Source organism: Giraffa tippelskirchi, chromosome 1 (assembly GCF_054371585.1).
Source record: "Giraffa tippelskirchi isolate mGirTip1 chromosome 1, T2T-mGirTip1v1.2.pri, whole genome shotgun sequence".
Lineage (NCBI taxonomy): Eukaryota > Metazoa > Chordata > Mammalia > Artiodactyla > Giraffidae > Giraffa > Giraffa tippelskirchi.
Window position 1 is genome coordinate 67,801,458 of NC_137275.1, and position 14,863 is coordinate 67,816,320.

The 14,863-nt window shown below is 36.4% G+C and overlaps 1 protein-coding gene across 11 annotated transcripts in view; it reads left to right on the forward strand.

Moving 5' to 3' along the window:
• Nucleotides 1-14,551, forward strand: part of PPARGC1A (PPARG coactivator 1 alpha) — a 391,629-nt gene extending 377,078 nt beyond the window's left edge. For 8 of the 11 annotated variants that reach the window (XM_081545341.1, XM_081545783.1, XM_081545730.1 and 5 more), the window contains 3 exons: nucleotides 3,211-3,332; nucleotides 3,664-3,815; nucleotides 10,651-11,254. In XM_081545341.1, coding sequence (XP_081401467.1) covers nucleotides 3,211-3,332; nucleotides 3,664-3,815; nucleotides 10,651-10,754 — 378 coding nt within the window. In that variant the 3' untranslated portion in view covers nucleotides 10,755-11,254. Of the gene's footprint in view, nucleotides 1-3,210; nucleotides 3,333-3,663; nucleotides 3,816-10,650; nucleotides 11,255-11,508 lie in introns of those variants that run through there. The other 3 variants (XM_081545078.1, XM_081545159.1, XR_014069868.1) reach the window with 2 other exon arrangements.
• Nucleotides 14,552-14,863: the final 312 nt, after the last annotated feature.

Genomic DNA, 14,863 nt, shown 5'->3' on the forward strand with positions numbered 1-14,863 from the left:
CATAAATAGAATGGAATGTAATGTGATGATTCCCTTGTTCAAGTGTACAGCATTGCCCCGGGGTGTCTCCCTTTATATTTATTGACCTCCAGGATGTGCTGGGTACTCTGCAACAACACAATCACAGCCTTCAGCTGAGACATACAATCTACATGGAAGTGAATTGGGCAGCCCACTCTGCCTGCTGTACTTCATCTGGTCAGTTATGTAGGCTCAATAGCTGCTGTCAAAGGAATTGTGTTTTACCAGTTGCTTCAGCAGAGTGAAAAAAGGGAGTCCTTACACTTAACTCTGTAAAACAAATCATGGAAACCTTTGTTAGTACACCCAGATGAGTTACCTGGGTAAAGTTTTTCCTATGATAAAAGCGCCAAACCTGGTTTTCATTCTCCATTGTCTTAGAGACTCTCAGAGAGTAAGGGCCACACTTGGGCACCTTTGATGTAATGAAGGGTATGGAGCTAGGTCTTGAAAATGATTAGTCGGCTATCAACTGATTTTTCAACAAATATGCATTAAGAAGATTCTTGTTTTGTGTACTCTTAAAATAAGGAGTCGATAGGACTGATATGGTCACTGCTTTCATAAAGTTTTCATTGTAGGGGGATATAGACATTGAAGACATTGAGCACTAAATAAGCTATTAATATTTAATTAAAATTGGGCACAAGGGGCTCCCCACATTGCTTAGTAGTAAAGAATCCACCTAGATTGGTGGATTTGATCCTTGGGTTGGAAAGATCCTCTAGACAAGGTAATGGCCACCCACTCCAGTATTCTTGCCTGGAAAATTCCATGGACAGAGGAGCCTTGTGAGCTACAGCCCGTGGGGTCACAAAAGAGGTAGTGACTAAACAATAGCACAGAACTACAAAGGAGAAGTAGACTGTTTTATTAGAGCAGCTTATAATAGGAACTAAACCTCATCTGAGGTCTCAAAAAGGAAACAATTGTTGAATTCACTGTAATTCTAGACAGTATGTGTGTATGTTGATGGAGAGGAGGGAGGGGCAGTGTGGAAAGGATATTCCAAGTAGCAGAGAAGCACCTTATGCAAAGGCCTTAGGAAAGGAAGGAGCACAGTATATATTAGGGACTGATAGAAGATCAGTGTGGCTCAAAATAGAGGAAAGGAAAGAATAAGGTGTGGGGACTGAAGCCCAAGATGGAGACAGATCCAGATCCCAGATCCAGACAGAAGGACCTGGTAGATTCTGTTAATGATTTAAGTCTTTCCCTAAATGTTGTGAGAAAGCATTGAAAATGTTTTAGATCTTAATTGGCATGATCCTGTTCTCTTAGTAAAAACTATTCTGGCTGAAGTGAACAAAAAAATTGGAGGAGGGTAAACAGCAGACACAGGATCCAAATTAAGAGGCTGTTATATTAGTTCAGAAGGACATGCTGGCAGCTTGATTTAGGGGAGATGAGATCAAAGGAGCAGATTTAGGAAGTAAAAATCCACAGTACTTAAGGAGTGATTGGATGTGAGGAGGGGACTAAGTGGGGAGAATTAAGGAAGGCCCTTGGGTTTTTGTCCTGGTTAACTGGATGGATGGTGTTAACTTCACTGGTACAAGAACATTGCAGGGAAGACCCAGTCAGAAGAGGATCAATAGGAGAGTTTGGTTTGGGTAATGTTGAGGTGCCTAGGTGACATCCAACCTGAGATGTCAAATAGGTAGTTGGTTATTCGAATCTGAAGCTCAGAGTAATTTCCCTGATGAAAATGAAAATATGATTTCTGCATATGGTGAAAGGAGATGAGACATGGATGATCAAATCACCTGGAAGGATATCTGTGAATTGTTCAGTTGTATTTCACAAGCATTTATTGATTGTTCTCTCTTTGCCAGGTCTTTTGCTAAATATTGGACACATGAAAAGGACATGCATTCAGTAAATAACATAGGATACTCTTTGCCTTAAGCCTAAATGACTTCTTTTTTAGCACCTAAGACAACATATCCTAAGCACATCCAGAGAAAACTCTTAGGCAAGCTAAATCTGTGCCTTAGTCCTATGATTCCTAGTTTCTGCCTCCATCTAACTTAAATCTCTCCAACTGCAAGTTCATTTCATTCTTTTTTGTCATCGATAGATGTACAGGCTAGTTGGTAAGGACATTCGTATTAACTTCTTACATTCTTGAAAAATCTTTTTTTCAGTTTTGAGAGACATGTTCATCTTTGGCCTTATCTTCTTGGAATAAGAAATATAGGATTATATCTTACACTGAGAATGTGTTCTTGTTCTTCAAAAATGGATCCATCTCAGGCTATAAAATATTTTTCACGTGTTTTGCAGGTTATAAATTGTTGTTGACTTTAAGATTATGATGATATTGACTCCATTTGTGAAAATTAGGCCACAACTTTCACATCTGTTCCTAAAATAAGATTCACTGGCAAAGTGAAATTTATAGCCTCTTTTATAGCTCTTATTCTTTGGAGACCCATGGCTTAAAATGGCCTATATTTTAAAACTGTATTGTTAAAATTATTGTCTTTGGACCACCTGTATCAGAGACACTGGGATATACTTGTTAAAAATAAAGATCACTGAACACTATTTTCCAATTTTTTTTTAATATAGCTGGAATAAACCCCAATAATTTGCATTTTAATAAGCCCCCCAGGTAATTTATGTATATACTAGAGTTTAAGAATCAATATTTTGAGGGATATCAAGATTTGTACATCAAACTATTATGCTGTACACCTTAAAATTATACAGTAATGTACATAACTTATTTGTCAATAGAAATTAAAAAATGCACGCATTTTATTATTATAATTCTGAGTTAAGGAGAAATTAAATGGTTTTGCAAACCAGGTCAGTTTCTTACCAGTTTTGAAGATTAATAGTGGAGTCACAATTGTTAAAATATTTAATAGATATTATTCAGCTCTTTAGTGATAAAAAGACCACATTACACATATTTTTTTAATAATACATTAAATTTCATGTTGCAAAGGAACAGAGACAGAAAAGATAGAAGAGAATGAGGTGCAGCGAGTGAAACTGGAGAAATGCAAAGTAAAATTTGGTTCAAGCATAGTCTTCTGTTAAGTTTTAGAGTGTATTTTGCTTTAATTGGCATGCCATGGGGGTTCCTGTTATGCATGATTGTGCCTTCATAAATGGTTCTGGCATCAATGTCTTTCCTATCTTCAGAACTAGCGAGTCTCTTCTCACTTCCCCCTCCAGGAAGAGCGCCGTGTGATTTATGTTGGTAAAATCAGACCTGACACAACACGGACAGAACTGAGGGACCGTTTTGAAGTTTTTGGTGAAATTGAGGAGTGCACAGTAAATCTGCGGGATGATGGGTGAGAATCTTCAAGATTATTTCTTGTTTAGAAGCTGACATATGTAAAAAATTATGGCCATAAGATTACCAGGATGGGAATGCTTTGACAGATGACATGTTGAGTTCAGAACCTTATTTATTTTCTTTCATCCCTATTTATTAATCTTTCTAGTTGAGATTTCCTGTCCCAGAAATAAGTATTTAGCGGCTTGACAGGACAATCACACTGATAAATGGATGCAGTGGTTCAGAGGCTGGCACCAGCGAACTCTCCAAAGTGGAAAGGGTTACAGTCATATATGCTAATACTTCCTCACTGGCTTTGAACTTTTCCTCTTTGTCTGTTGCAGAGACAGCTATGGTTTCATTACCTACCGTTATACCTGTGATGCTTTTGCTGCTCTTGAAAATGGATACACTTTGCGCAGGTCGAATGAAACTGACTTCGAGCTGTACTTTTGTGGACGCAAGCAATTTTTCAAGTCTAACTATGCAGACCTAGGTATGGATTTTACTGTACATAGAATGAGGAATCCATAATGTTGGGTTCAAAATGGAAGCATATGTAAACTGTAGGCACATTGGCTCAAACCATTACTACCTTTTACTAAAGGAAATATTCGAATACAGATTTTATCCTATTTTGTTTTTTACTTTTTAACATATGAGATGATTTCAGAAGGGGCTTAGATTTGGTAACAAAGAGAAACAGATTGTTTCTATTGCCTGCCCAGATGCTGAAATTCTACACTGATTGTGTGTCTTTGTGTGTGTGGTGTTATATTTGGTGTGTGCATGCGTTATTTGTTTGTAATTTCTGGTTGCTTTCGTGGCTACCCTGAATCCTTTTATACAGACTATAGCATTGGCATCATTGCTTTGCAGAGCAGAATATGCAAAAGTTTTATTCTTTTTCCCTTATTATCTCACCAACTCTTAGAAATGTTAGCATTTCCTGCAAATTATACTCAGAGGAAAAAGTAAAATTTCATGTGCTAAATCACACTATACTTTCTTTAAAACAAAAGAAGAAAATAAACCTGCTATTTTTTGAGTGCTTCCATATGATGGGTACTGTGCCAAGGTTTTGCAAGTATTTTCTCATTTAATTACCAGAACAATCCTAGGAAGTGGATATTATGTATTATCATCCCCATTTTACAGATACGGAAACTGAAGAATAGATAAGTAGTCATCTTTCCCGTTATAAAGATTGTACAGACTCAAGGGGTAACATTTGGAAAAGGTATCAAAAAAAAATAGTAAAATTGCCTATCAGCCTATCACCTAGAGATAACTACTGTTACCGAGTGTGTAACGTGCTGTTCAGTACTTTGTCTCAGAACATCGAATTTCTTATAGTTGAGGTTATATTATACATATATAGACTTTAAAAATCTACTTTTCTCAATTAATATTATGTAAGTTCATTTTTTACTGTGACTCACAGGGTTAAAAATGATTTGCCAGTATATTTTAACAGTTGTACAGTATTCTGTTTGATGAGCAGTACCATTATATTTAATCATTCCATCATAGCTAAACACATTTTCTGTTTTTGATATTATAAATAATGGCACAATGGACATCTTAATTTCCTTTCCAATTTTAATTTTGTTCCTTTCCATATTAGTCCCTATCTAATGGGTGTATTATAAGCCTTTATATTCCTTTATGAAATAATGAAGGAAAATGGCTAGTGTCTTATGCATATGACAATTATTTAAATCAATTTATAATAATTATAATCATGAAATTAACATAGAAATCTGCTCTTAAGCATTATTACATGTCTATCTGTACTTACTTTGACTTGGTATAAAGAAAAAAAGTGAATACCAAATACAGGGTTTTTTCCTTCCTTCTACCGAATTGATGTCTTCTAGAGTAATTGATACAGGTGGGGTGCATTGTTCAGGGGGAATATGCTATAATTCACTTCACAAGCTAAATAGATAGTATGAAGCAGGGGAGAGGCAGCTGACTGTTAGACAGAGGCCTAGGGATGAAAACATAAAAGGTGGCAAGTCATTTGTTCAAATGTTGGCTGATAAAAACAGTCAAGACAGATTGAAGTCTTGAGTTGATTTGACTTATTTTCTTCAGTGATGAAGGCCAGGGTGTTTTCTAGTGTCTCAAAACATCCAAAGTTTAAAATAAGCTACCTAGAGGGGCCTTTAGATCATGATTCATCACTGGTAGAGGAAGGATTGGATAGTACTTCCAAATTGAACTGGAGCCTCCCTGAAATATTTCTAAGAAGAATGCTTCCCTCCTTGTTATCTCATTGCTTCGCCAGTGTCAGTAGAAACTTTACCTTTGCTAAGCCGTTCTGTATTTCCTGAAAAGTATGTTTGATGTGTATTGTAGCAGCATAGGTTTTTCCAGTTCCCTCCAGCGTTACAATCACAGGAAAGGTAGTGGGTCTGAGTATAGGCCTAGTGTAGTTTGACAGCGCCTTGGCTCTGGAATCGTGCAGGCCTGGTTTTGAAACCTGAGTTAGCTTTTGACCTTGAGCAATTAAACTCCCTCAGCTTCTGGTGCTTCATTTGTAAAATACCTTATAACGTTGCTGTGAAGATTATATACATGTTTATGAAGCCCTTAGCAGAGTGTCAGTGTCTGGCACAAAACAGATTCTCAATAAATGGTAGCTATAATTATAATAAAAGATGATGGCAATGGGAAGTTATAAATTTCAAATTATTTTACGATGGAAGAATCAACACCAGGGACTAGCTTGAGAACTGAATGTATGTATGTATGTATGTATATATGTATGTCTTGTCTCTGTTCCTTGAAGAGTTCAAGTTAAGTGCTTCAGGCCATGAATGCTGAACAAAGTGCATAAACCCAGGGGGCTGCAAGAGTCAGACACAGCTTAGCGACTAAACAACAAACATATACTGGATTCAGAGGAATTGGCCGCTTATGTGCACATCAAGAGTAAAGTGTTAAAATGATGTGACACTGATTAATTTTACCAAAATTGGTACCAAAAATAAAGCAACCTATCATTTGGATTATCATTTTTTTTTAATTTTTGTTTGCTTTCCTAAATTAAGTTAGTTCACATATCCCATTTCTCTGATATTTTAAAATTGAAATATAGTTGATTTACAATGTTGTGTTAGTTTCAAGTGTACAGCAAAGTGATTCTGTACACTTGAAATGATATATACATGTGTATATATGTGTATATATGTATTTATATTCTTTTTTGGGGCTTTCCTAGTGGCTCAGTGGTAAAGAATCTGCCTGCCAATGCAGAAGACATGGGCTCTATTCCTGGGTTGGGAATATCCCCTGAAGAAGGAAATGGCAGCCCACTCCAGTATTCTTACCTGGGAAATCCCGTGGATGGAGGAGTCTGGCAGGCTACTACAGTCCATGGGGTTGCAAAGAGTTGGACATGACTTAGTGACTAAACAATGACAACAATATTCTTTTTCAGGTTCTTCTCCATTATAGCTATTGCAACATATTGAGTGTAGTTTTCTATGTTATATTATAGGTCCTTGTTCACCTGTTTCATATGTAGTAGTCGTGCATATGTTACTCTCAATTGCCTAATTTACCTTCTCTCTGCCCCCCTCCCCCACTATCTCCTTTGGTAACCATAAGTTTGTTTTCTATGTCTGTGAGTCTATTTTTCTTTGTAAATAAGATTATTTATACCACTTTTCTTAGATTCAATACATAAGTGATATTATATCTTTGTTTTTCTTCAAATATCAAGGTCTGACTTCACTTAGTTTGATAACTCATGTTGCTGAAAATGGCAATATTTCATTCACTTTTATGACTAAGTAATAATTCACTATGTGAGTGGTTTAGTTGCTAAGTCATGTCCACCTCTTGCAACCCCGTGGTCTGTAGCCCACCAGGCTCCTCTGTATACCATATCACCACATATTCTTTATTCATTCATCTACTTATGGACATTTAGGTTGTCTCCATGTCTTGGCTGTTATAAACAGCTGTGTGAACATTGGAGCTCATGTACCTTTTCCAGTTAGAGTTTTCTTCAGATATGTGCCCAGGAGTGAGATTGCAGGATTGTATGGAAACTCTATTTTTAGTTTATTTTAAGAAACCTGTGTCTCTTCTCCATAATGGCTTCTCCAATTTACATTCCCACTAGCTATGTAGGAAGATTCCTTTTTCTCCCTCTTCAGCATTTATTATTTGCAGACTTTTAAATGATACCCATTTTAACTGGTGTGAGATGATACCTCATCATAGTTTTTATTTACATTTTCCTAATAATTAGCAATATGGAGCATCTTTTCATGTGCCTATTGGCCATGTGTATGTTTTCTTTGCAGAAATATCCTTATTTAGGTTTCCATTTCTTGGCTGTTGTGGTTACTTAATGGTTATTAGAATACTATTAATGCAAAACATAGCGATTCCAGTTACTATTTATGAGCCAGATTTATAAATGAGACTCAGAATTTAAAGGGATGATCAAGCTTACCATGATGAAGACAATATTTAAGTCTGGTTTCTGTGAATCTGTTATCTGTGTATCTTTCTATTTACTATTCTATAAACAAATGGATCTTTCCATCTGAAAGAGTTCGATGAAAAATCTTAAAGAGGAAAGACAGAAATTAAATTAGGACCATAGGGTAAAAATAGAAGGATGAATCAAGATTAAGAATATGATCATTTTGATCAGGAATTAGTTACAATCAAATTAGAATTCATACTTAAGCCAGAAAAAGGAAATAAATAACATGTTGGTCACAAACTCTTATTAACTCACAGAAATGTATTACATTATCAGCATCCTGAATATATATGTAACTTTCAACATACACTTGCAATTCATTGGTAAGTCAGTCCCAGATCCCAACACAAATATTTTCAATCAGGTTTTTAATAATATGCAGGTGTTCAATAAAATACATTCATTCGACAAATATTGAGTCTCTACTTTGTGCCCACAATTTTCTGGGTGCTAGGAATATAGCTGTGATGTGACTTATTTCTATTAATATAGTATTATTATTTATAACAATTTATTTTTAAAACTTATTAGAGTGGTTTTCAGATTATTCCTGTAAAAATTTTATTATATCTTACTTGTGGATATATCCTTCCTTTAGTGGAGAAAAAGTGGATGTTATTGCCCTAGAAGTTACAGGTGGATGCATTCTCTCTTCAAGCAATAAAAATTATTTTGTGGGTGCCTACTGACATATGTATGCCCATGAAAGTTGGTATATATGTAAGCATCAGCCACCATATTTTACACTGAAGAAACTCTTGAGAACCACTGTATCAAAGTACTTTTAATATTTGCTAATAAAAACACAGAAAGACTGAAATTCTGAGTTTCGTGTAGAACGATCTTAATTTAAGACATTTTAATTCTCAAAATTTCCTCCAAGGAAAGATTCACACATATGTTCTTGATGGTTCTATGTGGACTTCATGTCACACAGACTGCCATCACTGAATGACTCATTCATCTTCTACAATGCAACTGAAATTCTGATTTCAAGCTAATCTCTAGCAATGAGCAGGACTTATTTTTTGTCTTTATAAAAAGATTATGGTTTGAACAACAGCTGCTCAGGCAGCTTCAGTTATACAATCAAACTATTCATTAGGCTTTCAAGAGAAGAATGTAAGCCAGTGTAATTTAAGATTGATCGTGTAAAATTTTGGTGATGAAAGATGGACCATTTTTGTCCCGTTTTTGTATCTGAAGCTGACTGTAATTGTTCACCTTACCTGGACAAAGAAACTCAGTAGAGACAAGAGATGATGAGAATGGGGAAAAAAAAGTGAGAGAATTTCCTTGTCTTTAAATGTAAGATGTCTTTAAAGTAGATTGAAGCTGGTGAGGTAGGGGAAACAGCCTGGTTCTGTAGAACTTAAGGGATTTGCCACCTTTTCATCAGAACAACTTGTTAGGTCAATGATTAGCTTCCATTTTATCTCATATTACCCTTTTCTGTCACGTTGAGCATTTCTATTTTGTAATTTAATCTAGGTAAAACACAAATATGCATATTTTAGTAGGATTGTTAATGTTTCTCAGAAAGGTTTTGTGTTCCCTTCAAGTAAGTGCTTTTGAAAGTATGAATATGTTTGCCTGAGGCTTTCTATTGTATATCCAAGATACCCTTTGTCAAACTGAAAATCCTGAAGGAATGGTAGACTTTTTCTTAGGTGTCAATGGAGAAAAATCAGAAATATTCAAAGGATTTTTACTTTATACCCAGTGGGACTGAAATATATCAATTTTGTTCAGGGCTACTGAAGTGGCATGTGGAGCTTTGCACAAATGCTTACTTCGACTAGTTTAAGGATCTAAGAAAGACCGTAGCTTTATTTGAAGTTGTGTGTTAGTCGCTCAGTTGTGTCCTACTCTTTGCGACCCCATGGGCTATAGCCCACCAAGATCCTCTGTCAATGGGATTCTCCAGGCCAGAATACTGGAGTGGGTTGCCATTCCCTTCTCTGGGGAATCTTCCGGGCCCAGGTATTGAGCCCAGATCTCCAGAACTACAGGCAGATTCTTTACCATCTGAGCCACCAGGGAAGCCCCATTAGTGAGTAAAGAGGCTGAATTTGCCCTCTCTGGACATGAAGCATTTTCCTAAACCTTCTAATTTGGGGAGAGCTGGTACCACTGTTGCTGGGGTCCGTTGAGGTACTTGAGAACTTAAATCCCTCCAACTTTTTCAAGGGGAGCAGCAGACTGATGAGTCTGGTTTATACATAATGAAATCAATCCCAATGAACAGAAAAACTAGTTCTAGCTTCTACTTTTTCCTCTCCACCTAAGTTGTTGAGGAACCTGGGGAAGTCATTTAACATAGCAGGAAGGAGGAGGGGCCTTACTTTTAAAGCATGTTGATTGCCTAGGTTGCTATTGAAAAGAAATAGCCTGTTTTGATTACCTCCCAGGAGTGTTTAAATCCAAAATAAGTCAATAGATGAGTGTTTTGAGTACTCATCACTCCTTACCTTCTGCAAATATATACATGTGGTATAAATAGATAAATATATAAGCATAATTAATTAAAATATTGGTGTATATATACCATACCATCTACCATATAAATACCTTCTGCAAATATACACATAATTATTAATAGTCATACATATAAATACCTCCTGCAAATATATATGTAAATATATGCACATTTATATGTACATACCAACACAGATCTCATATACTAATAAAAGTTGGGCATATTTTGCTAAAGTGTATTAACCAGATAAATTGTCTTTGAATTGGGTTATCTTACATTAGATGATTGAATTAATGACCATAAGCAAAGGGTACAATCTGACCTGGCTTGGGTTTCTTTCAGATTCAAATTCAGATGACTTTGACCCTGCTTCCATCAAGAGCAAGTATGACTCTCTGGATTTCGATAGTTTACTGAAAGAAGCCCAGAGAAGCTTACGCAGGTAATATGTTCCCTGGCTAAGGATGACAGAGGCATGGTGAATACCTCACGGGACAGCGCGTCCTTCCCTAAAAGACTATTGCAAGTCATACTTAGGAATTTCTCCTACTTTACACTCTCTGTACAAAAACAAAACAACAATACAAGAACAACAACAATGGTTTACATGAACCCAGCTGCTGAAGAGGCAAGAGACAGAATGGAATTCCAGTAAGCACATGTTTATTCATGGGTGTCAGCTTTGCTTTCCCTGAGTCTCTTGGTGATGGAGTGTGTGTGTGTGCGTGTATATGTGTGTGTGCGCGCACGCGTGCACACGCGTGCCTGTGTGTGTATTTGCCTGGTTTGGGGGAAGTATGTATGTACAGGTGGGAACTGGGGACACCTGACCAGAGCGTGCAAGGGCAAACCACTTCGAATGGCAGCAGTTCCATGAAGACACACTTAAAACCTAGAACTTCAAAATGTTCATATTCTAGTCAAAAGGAAAAAAAAAAAACAAAAACGTACATCCAAAAGGAAAGAAAGCTAACCAACCAACCACAGGCCACCCTAAAATGACAGCCACTGATGTCTGGGCATCAGCCTCCGTACTCTGTTTTGTTTTTTTTTTTTAAGAAAGTGCAAAATCAACGTGAAGCAAGCTTTCTCTCACAACGTAATGATTATATGACAATCCTGAAGAAACCGCAGGTTCTGTAGAACTCATATCCTTTCTCTCTCTTTTTCTTTCTTTTTTTCCTTTTTCCTTTTGCCAAGGAATCTGGGTGGGAGAGGATGCTGCAGGCACCGAATGCTCAACTTTCCTAACATTTTGAAGTTTCTGTAGTTCGTCCTTCCTCCTGACACCCATGTAAATGTCCAAAACGTTGATCTCCCACTGCAAATTTCAAAAGCCTTGTCAATGGTCAAGCGTGCAGCTTGTTCAGTGGTTCTTTCTGAGGAGCGAGCACGGTGTTACATTACTAAGGAGAGTTGGGTAAAACTCTCTGGGATGTGTTCAGATAGTGTAATTGCTACATTCTCTGATGTAGTTAAGTATTTACAGATGTTAAATGGAGTATTTTTATTTTGTGTACATACTATACAATGATGTTCTTTTTTTGTTACAGCTATGCACTGTAAATGCAGCCTTCTTTTCAAAAACTGCTAAATTTTTCTTAATCGAGAATATTCAAATGTAATTATGAGGTGAAACAATTATTGTACACTAACATATTTAGAAGCTGAACTTACTGCTTATATATATTTGATTGTAAAACAAAAAAAGGACAGTGTGTGTGTCCATTGAGTGCAACACAACAAATCGATGCTTTATGCACAACCATCCCCTCTTAGGTGAGCTTCGATCTAAGCATCTTGTCAAGAAACCTCCTAGCCCCCTAAAGGTATTAACCACTTCTGCAATATTTTTCCACATTTTCTTGTTGCTTGTTTTTCTTTGAAGTTTTATACACTGGATTTGTTAGGGGAATGAAATTTTCTCATCTAAAATTTTTCTAGAAGATATCATGATTTTATGTAAAGTCTCTCAATGGGTAACCATTAAGAAATGTTTTTATTTTCTCTATCAACAGTAGTTTTGAAACTAGAGGTCAAAAATCTTTTTAAAATGCTGTTTTGTTTTAATTTTTGTGATTTTAATTTGATACAAAATGCTGAGGTAATAATTATAGTATGATTTTTACAATAATTAATGTGTGTCTGAAGACTCTCTTTGAAGCCAGTATCTCTTTCCCTTGGCAGAGTATGATGATGGTATTTATCTGTATTTTTTACAGTTATGCATCCTGTATAAATACTGATATTTCATTCCTTTGTTTACTAAAGAGACATATTTATCAGTTGCAGATAGCCTATTTATTATAAATTATGAGTTGATGAAAATAATAAAGCCAGTGGAAATTTTCTACCTAGGATGCATGGCAATTGTCAGGTTGGAGTTTAAGTGTTTCATTTGGGAAATGCCGCTTCGCAGAAGCAGTGTTTCTACTTGCACTAGCATGGCCTCTGATGTGACCATGAAGTTGTTCTTGATGACATTGCTTCTGCTAAATTCAATAAAAAAATAACTTCAGAAAAACCTCCATTTTTGAGCATCAGGATTTCCTCTGAGTGTGAAGCCCTGGAATGGAAGTCAGTCAAGTTTGGCGTGTGTATTCAAGTTTCTGAGTTGAGATTCAATTACAGTATGGCCGACATGACTTTTCTGGAAGACATGATATACCTACTATGTAACCATTCTTTTCCTTTCTCTCGCCCAACATGATCGTATAAAAATGGATTACACCCCCAGGCCAATGCAGCTAATTTTGAAAGCTGCATTCATTTATCACCAGCATATTGTGTTCAGAGTGAATCCACTGTCTGTCCTGTCGGATGCTTGCTTGAGTTTTTGGCTTCTTATTTCTAAGTAGATAGAAAGCAATAAAAATACTATGAAATAAAAGAACTTGTTCACAGGTCCTGCGTTACAACCGTAACACATCTTTAATCTGCCTAATTCTTGTTCTGTAGGTTAAATGCAGGTATTTTAACTCTGTGTGGACGCCAAACTAAAGTTTACAGTCTTTCTTTCTGAAATCTGAGTATCTTCTGTTGTAGAATAAGAATAAAAGACTATTAAGAGCAATAAATTATTTTTAAGAAATCGATATTTAGTAAATCATATTATGTGTTCAAGGACCAGATACGTTCTCTATTTTGCCTTTAAATTTTTTGTGATCCAATTTTCAATACATTCTCCTTTTTGCCCTGGATCGTTGACATGAGTCAAAGACTGGGTTTCTTTTCTTACTTGTCAAAAGTCAACACTACAGATTTCATGTTGAGGATTCATTTATTCCCACCCTTCTGGCCTGACAAATATTGTTACCATGAAGATAGTTTTCCTCCATGGACTTCAAATTGCATCTAAAATTAGTGCAAAGAGAGAATCACTAGACCATCCAAATAGAGCTTTTGTATCTTATGCAGACACTGTGGGTAGCCCATCAAAATGTAAACTGTGTTCCTTTTATTTTTATTTTTAATTTTTTTGGAGAGTATATTTCAAATGAACACATGCACCCCATCATCACTGGAGGCAAATTTCAGCATAGATCTGTAGGATTTTTAGATGACCCTGGGCCATTGCCTTCATGCTGTGGTAAGTACCACATCTACAATTTTGGTAACTGAACTGGTGCTTTAGAAATGTGGGGTTTTTTTTTTTTAAGAGATGTAGCAGAATAATTCTTCCAGTGCAACAAAATCAATTTTTGCTAAATGACTCTGAGAGCTACGGTTGGGCTGTCAACATTCAAAGCAGCAGAGAGGGAACTTTGCACTATTGGGGTGTGATGGTTGGGTCAGTTGAAAAAAAAGGAGACCTTTTCATGCCTTTAGATGTGAGCTTACAGTAGGTAATGATTATGTGTCCTTTTTTGATGGCTGTAACGAGAACTTCAATCACTGTAGTCTAAGACCTGATCTATAGATGACCTAGAATAGCCATGTAATATAATGTGATGATTCTAAATTTGTACCTATGTGACAGACATTTTCAATAATGTGAACTGCTGACTTGATGGAGCTACTTTAAGATTTGTAGGTGAAAGTGTAATACTGTTGGTTGAACTATGCTGAAGAGGGAAAGTGAGTGATTAGTTGAGCCCTTGCCGGGCTTTTTTTTCCACCTGCCAATTCTACATGTATTGTTGTGGTTTTATTCATTGTATGAAAATTCCTGTGATTTTTTTTAAATGTGCAGTACACATCAGCCTCACTGAGCTAATAAAGGGAAACGAATGTTTCAAATCTACTTCTGCTTTTCTTATTTATCGTAACCAAACTCCTGGTACATTCCTCAGATCAGTACACATTACTCTCTTATCATTATTCTGTTTCCTCTCTGGATCACCTGCCCTCCCCTTGCTTTTCCATATTCATGAATGGATTTCAGCTCTAAGGTAACGTGTGCCTTCTGTATTTTACCTTGTCTCCTTTCAAACAGTAAAGGCGGAACTAGTGATTTCTCTAATGAGAAGTGACGTCGGACTTTATCAAACAGATTAGTTCTGTTTTTGTACTTAACCCTGGAAAGTATGAATTTTAAGTACAAGCCACTGCCTCA